This window comes from Pygocentrus nattereri, chromosome 30, assembly GCF_015220715.1.
Source record: "Pygocentrus nattereri isolate fPygNat1 chromosome 30, fPygNat1.pri, whole genome shotgun sequence".
Lineage (NCBI taxonomy): Eukaryota > Metazoa > Chordata > Actinopteri > Characiformes > Serrasalmidae > Pygocentrus > Pygocentrus nattereri.
The window spans coordinates 3,314,682-3,321,245 of record NC_051240.1 but is presented as its reverse complement, the minus strand read 5'-3'; the positions used below and the strand labels follow the sequence as shown (position 1 = coordinate 3,321,245).

The 6,564-nt window shown below is 43.1% G+C and overlaps 1 protein-coding gene across 1 annotated transcript in view; it reads right to left on the bottom strand.

Moving 5' to 3' along the window:
- Positions 1-1,958: 1,958 nt before the first annotated feature.
- Positions 1,959-6,564, bottom strand: part of myh9a (myosin, heavy chain 9a, non-muscle) — a 46,502-nt gene continuing 41,896 nt past the window's right edge. The window contains exons 38-41 of the mRNA XM_037536500.1: positions 5,593-5,801; positions 5,201-5,309; positions 3,461-3,633; positions 1,959-3,094 (exon numbers count right to left, since the gene is read on the bottom strand). Coding sequence (XP_037392397.1) covers positions 2,983-3,094; positions 3,461-3,633; positions 5,201-5,309; positions 5,593-5,801 — 603 coding nt within the window. The 3' untranslated portion in view covers positions 1,959-2,982. The remainder of the gene's footprint in view (positions 3,095-3,460; positions 3,634-5,200; positions 5,310-5,592; positions 5,802-6,564) is intronic.

The window sequence follows — 6,564 nt, the reverse complement described above, 5'->3', positions numbered from 1 at the left end:
CATGCTTTGCTAAGTCATGACCACAACTAAATTATCTCGTTGCCGCACCTTACCAAGTCAAGGCCGTGACATTAATTATCGCGCTTTACTAAGACGTAGCCAAGCATTATTATTATTATTATTATTATTATTATTATTATTATTATGGTATATCATCAGCAGGACTCCGTACTATTCCAATTTAGCAGATGTCAGAATATAAATATAAATATAAATCGTGTATCATGAAAACTTTAAGTATCGTGACGTCACATTTTACCGGACCGTTTAGGTTCAAAATATTATTATTGATTTATACAACCTGGTAGTACATAAAAACACATCTGTGCAGGAATAACAGCGTTGTGTGCCAGTAATGAGTAAATCTTTAGTCGTTTAACAGCTTTTTTTGTTATAATTCTAAATAATAAATCTTGCAGTCGCTGTCCAGTGAACTGCTGTGAGCAGTGAAGAAACTAGTGGACCACTCCTAAACGGCTGTGTTCTCGTGTAGTCGACACAAGGACGCAGATTGGAACGCAGCCCCGGAACTCCTCTACGTGCTCAGCGCAGACTCACTCATCAACGGACAGTACGAGAAAAAGGAGTCGTTTAAAACTCACACTCCTGATCCGTAACCTGCGCGGTGAGCGAGGATAAAACCGGAGGAATTAAATAAACTGGACGCAACGCTGCTGCTCGTTTTCGGCGTTAGCTGTGAGGACTGGAGTAGATACGCAAGTAACTTTTTTACGTAAACTGCGCAACCAGAGCGAAACCGGTTTGATCTCGCTTCATCCGGCAGCGCTGTGGCTCAGTGCTGCCCTCCAGCGGACAACCGAGGAAACAACTGTTACTAAACGACCTGCAGAAGCGCTCCAGTCACTTCTACAGGATTTCTATAAGGTTCAATATTAAATACAGAAAATAGGGATCCTGTAGATGTAGGACTGGATTACTGGATCCTGTAGGCAGGGGGGGTCTTATTGTATTTGATCCTAAATATTACATTGAGAAAATACTGTAGAAAACAGTCAGGGTATTCTACAGATCAGAAAATATACATTACATTCTCAGCACTGCAGTAACACGGACATAGTGGTGGTATGTTAGTGTGTGTTGCACTAGTCTGAGGCGCAGCAGTGGTGCTGGAGTTTTTAAACACCTCAGCGTCAAACCAAAACCGTCCAGCCAACAGCAACCTGTGGGCAGCGGCCAGTCACCACTGATGGACTAGAGGATGACCAACACAAACTGTGCAGCAGCAGCTGATGAGCCATCGTCTCTGACTTTACATCTACAAGGTGGACCCATAAGGTAGGAGTGTCAGAGTGGACAGGTGTTTAAAACCTCCTGCAGCACTGATGCGTCTGATCCACTCGCACCAGCGTGACGCACAAACATGCCACCCACCACCCAAACATGTGCTCTGTGGGGGTCCTAACCTGTGAAAAACCGGGTAATAAAGAAAGAATGCAGAGAAGGAGACTACAGTCCAAGTGTCGCCCTACAAAGTGCTCCTCTATGGTCAGTGGAGCTGATTAAATGGACATTACATTAAGCAGACGCTTTTATCCAGAGCGACTTACAAATAATGAGGTACATAGAACAAATAGTCAGGCCTTAAAGGAGGCCAAAGGGTAATAGCGGGGTAGAAAAGGAGTCAATGAGTGCACAAATATAAAGAGACTCACTTTAGGATCATCAAAAACAACGTGAGGGTCAGTTTTAAGTTTTAGTTGTGGATGTTCTTTATTCCCGTTTCATTAACGCAGACTGCAGCATTCATTCCCAAGAAGGGTTTTAAAATGTTTCCCCTTTTAAAATGATTTATATTTTAGTCTTTTACAGCCTTTTATTTGGCTGATGTTCAATCAGGGTATAAATAATTCCAGACACACACCAAGCTGCATATTATGCACTAAAAAAATAAAAATAAAAAATAAATAAAACAGACTCACAGCAATAACGAGTGACGCTCACGTTTTGGACACATCTTTATTCCTCTGTGATCAAGTTCAGGTAAAAAGGCCGTTATAAAGCTACAGCTCAGTAAAAAAGTGGGTAGGAGTTTGCATTAAAGTGAGACATGCAGTCGGAGAAACGGGCCCGTTTATACTGAAGTGCGTTTAATAAAAGAGGAGAGGAAGAGGCTGCAGACACCGACCAAACAAACGTTTCAATAAGGCATTTCAATATAAATCCCTCCACCTGGAAACAAGCCCCCGTTAATAAACTAGCCCATTATATTAGAGGCTCATATAAAAGCAGTAACAGTGCAGTGAGAAATGTTAAGGCTTAATTAAGTGTTGCGCTGCTGAGATCATCGGACTGACGCCTCTAACACAAGATTACAAGGCAACTTTAACATAATAATAAAATGTGAAAATTCAAGTGATGTGGGAAAATGCAGTGTGTGACCCTCATGCCATCAAAAACTTGTGGGGAAAATTTTTTTTTTAGGACAAAAAAAATAAGAACTGGGTGCTAACTTGCCAAAAATATGCTGTTCATCAAATACAAGAGAATTATGTAGAAAAATAGAAATCTGTGAAAGTAGTTCAACTTGTTGGTCCATATTGTGGATCGCAGACTATAAAGTTGTTTAGAGAAGAGCAGAAAGAACCTCGATCAAAAGGAGAGTTAAAATTAACAGCAGTCACGATTCTCCGTTATGCTGGATCGGCGCAGGTTTTACCCACGTAGGTGGAAAATATTGGTCTGATGAACTGAACTGGGGCTTTAAATGCGTTCAAATTGTTGCCACTTTCATCCCAAGCGCTCAACGGAAATTTGAACAGCACATCCACATTGAAGTGTAATCCAGTTTAGCACCACTAGGGGGCGGACAAGCACATTTCATAATAGTAAGGTAATAAAAAGTAAAGTGTTGCAAATGAGCAGACTAATCAGATCAGATTGAGACAGATTTGCAGTAAAAGATCCAGGTCAGATTCAACCGTGCAGAGCTGAGAAACGACAGACCGGCCAATTTAATTTCAGTTACTCTGGTGTTTCTGACGCTTCACTCGTGACTTCCACGTCCTCTTCGCTGTCCACACCGGCACGTGTCCCTGTGGTGCGGCGAACGTTCAGGGTATAGTCTGCTCCGCGCCTGGGGAGAGAAAGAAAATTAATTAAAAAAATTAATTAAATCATACTGCTATTAATTAAGGTTCAAAACGACCACCAGAGGGCGACATTCGTACAGTAATTTACAGAAACCAACGCCTGCAAGTGAAGTTGACGTTCACGTTAGTCACATTCAGCCTTTTGATGAAGGCATTTCTGTAGAACGTCTATTCCGTCATTGTCTGGCGGCCGGACACTCAGACCCTCACCTCAGGTTTGATAATTGATCAGGAGTCGGACACTAAACTCAACGAGCTCTCGCACTTCAGAAGACGAACCCAAGCTATCGTCAGGGTCAGTAATCGTACCCGAGTTACTGTTACGGTGCAGGTTTGAGGAGCGGTCATACCTGAGCTTGCTCTTCAGGGTGGTGACCTCGCGGTTCATCACGCTGCTCGCCTCTGTGGCGTCCTCCAGCTCTCTCTGCAGCTTCCTGCGGGAGGCGTTGGCACGCTGAGTTTCTTCCTCCGCCTCCTCCACCTGACGCTTCAGAATTTTCATACGAGTGATCGCCTTCTCCACCTAAACACAGGTTACACAGCACTGTCATTAAGAAGAGCACGTCTACATGTTGGCAGGTGAGCTGTAACTGTGCTCCGATAGCGCTTGTCTCATCACCGTTACTGCAGATGGATAAACACCAACAAAACGGACCAGAATGACCACAAGAAATATGAAGATATGTGGATGCTTTAGATGCATCTGCACAAAACACTAAAGAGAAGATTAGCCAGATTGGTGGATCCATATAATCTACATATCCAGAACCATTAATTTACCTCAATACCCATGTTAATTTACTTCAATACACATTCATTTACCTATAATTACATCATTTTACCTCAAATGCCCCTTAAATAAACCCCCCCCCCAATTTGGTGTTTAATAAGCAGGTACGAGTAGCACAGCAGAGCAGCTGCTGAATGTCTCACTTGCTGATCTAACGTGTCCAAAACCACACGCACCATTTAGTGAGCTAGTATGTGGTTTGGGACGGGGCGCTAGTAAGACAAAGGGAAATGTCTGCTGTTTCAATTTCAGCTGCCGTTTGTTATTACAGCAACAAATCAAATAAAATCAGGGAGAACACACCAGTTATGCTTTAAAAGTGAGAATGGTGTTTGTCTTTGCTGGATCAGTTCTGGCTTTCTCTCATTACAAATCAGCCACGGTGCTGCTGAATGAACGACACTACCAAAACGGCAGCAGCACGATCGTGAGGTCATCAGAACACAAATACATTCAGCTTCATAAATCTGAAGAGGAAAACTGCGCGTTTCCTATACAAGCACAGGTAATAACTATAACCTGGTACCAGAGGTGGACGAAGTACAAAAATCATGTACTTGAGTTAAAGTAGAGACCCCCAAGGTAAAATATCCCTCCAGTAAAAGTAGAAGTTCCTCCCTTTAGACCTCAACTTGAGTAAAAGTACTAAAGTATTTACCTTCAAATGTACTTAAGTATAAAGTAAAAGTACTAAAAGAGTAATTCTGGCTCTGATGTCCTGTTATCATTTTTATAACCAGACTGGCTTCATGAACTCCTTTCAGGTGAAAGTCCTCCAGCGTCTCTCTTGGTAAACCAGTCTTTTAATAGAACGTCATTAATTAGTGACGCTGACGTCTATTAAAATGATCAGAAGCACAAAACACTGAAGGTAAACAGTTTCCATCAGGGAGAACCAAGTGGCTCTGAAATCACTTTTTACACACAAGCAAAGTTTCAGTTTCAGATTTATTTACAACTTAGTTCCAAGTTTAAGTTGAATAAAAACTGGCTTTAAACTCAGGATCACAGATGAGCTCCTTTACTATGTTGATCTGTAGGCGTCTGTTCATAAACATAAACCAGCCCAAACTCATTTACTATAAAATGAAATGGTGTTTGCATGAATTCAGAAAAAGCAGAAACGTGCCAGTCACGACTGCATGTGTGGACATATTTCTATATTGTGGTCCATTTACACAAAGTTAGGTTAGTTCCATAGTTTAGGTAGACTTAGTTACTGTCCACCTCTGCCTGGTACCCATACCTGTAACCATTTATACTTAAGGCTGTAACTGAAGCTGTAGGTGATGAGTCTCACCTGGTCTTTGTACTGATCGCTGTTGCGTCTCTCATCCTCCACCTGCAGCAGAACCTCCTTCAGCTTCTTCTCCGTACGCCGCATCACCTTCACAGACTGCTGCTTCTCCCTAATGCACATTAGACGCTGTTTAAACAGTGCTGTACCAGGCAACGCGGTCACAGGTGCCGATTTCTCATTAGGCTGAATAAATGACCTGCTTTAAATGTAGGTAGTGTGATATAAACTGTTCTTCAGTTTCTCATTAGGCGGAATTAAGCTGGTTCATCATGTAAAGCCAGCCTAAGAGTGAGTGTACAAAAGAACGTTTGTGGGCGGAGCATGAACGAGGGTATTGATCCACGACTGAAGATTGAACCCAGGATACATGGAGATGCTTCACGTTCACTCACTTGCTCTCGCTGTCCAGCTGTTCTTCCAGCTGTATGATTTTGGCCTCCAGGGCGGTGATGGTGGACTTGTACTTGCTCTTGACTGATCCCTCCAGCTCCTGCAGTTTGGCCTTCAGCTCCTTGTTCTGGCGGTCCAGTTGTGAGCGCGCCCCCTCCAGGCGCTGGCCGTTACTGCGCTCAGCTGCCAGCTCGGTGCTCGACTGCTCAGCCTGAAGGGTCAGACACACAGTTACTCCTCTGTTAAACTCCAAGACTGTTTTAGTCTGGACCTTCAGCTGTGTGTAAACACCCCACCTTGGGAGCCACAACATCGCCAGTTTTCCCATCTTGGCTGCAAGTATCTCAGTATGTGCTGATAGTACAGACTTAAAATAATAAATAACCACCACCTTTCTCTTTGCCGTTTCCTTATCTGCGTAGTCTGCAGGTCCGTGTTGAAGTTCAGTGAATTAGCAGTTCTACATTGACTTCACAAGTTATTGTGAAAACTGTAGAACTGATTTTACAGTAAAGGAGGATTTTTACCTAGAAATTTAGTTCTGCTGTGGAGCTGCAGCAGCAGAGACGCAGGTACACACACACACACACACGGTATGACAATGACCACCACCTTGTTTCTACACTCATTGTCCATTTTATCAGCTCCACTTACTGTATAGCTGCACTTTGTAGTTCTACAGTTACAGACTGTAGTCCATCTGTTTCTCTGATACTCTGTTAGCCCCCTTTTACCCTGTTCTTCAGTAGTTTGGACCCCCATGGACCCTCACAGAGCAGGTACTATTTGGGTGGTGGATCATTCTCAGCACTGCAGTAACACTGTAGCTACTTTCCCAAAATGTGTAGCTACATTTTAGTACTTTTCCAGAAAGCGTATCAAAGTAGCCAACTACTCATTATTCAGTAGCTGTCCCAACCCTGACTGTAGGTTTGTGTGCAGGTGTGCGGGCAGGTTTACATGCAGGGGAGTGG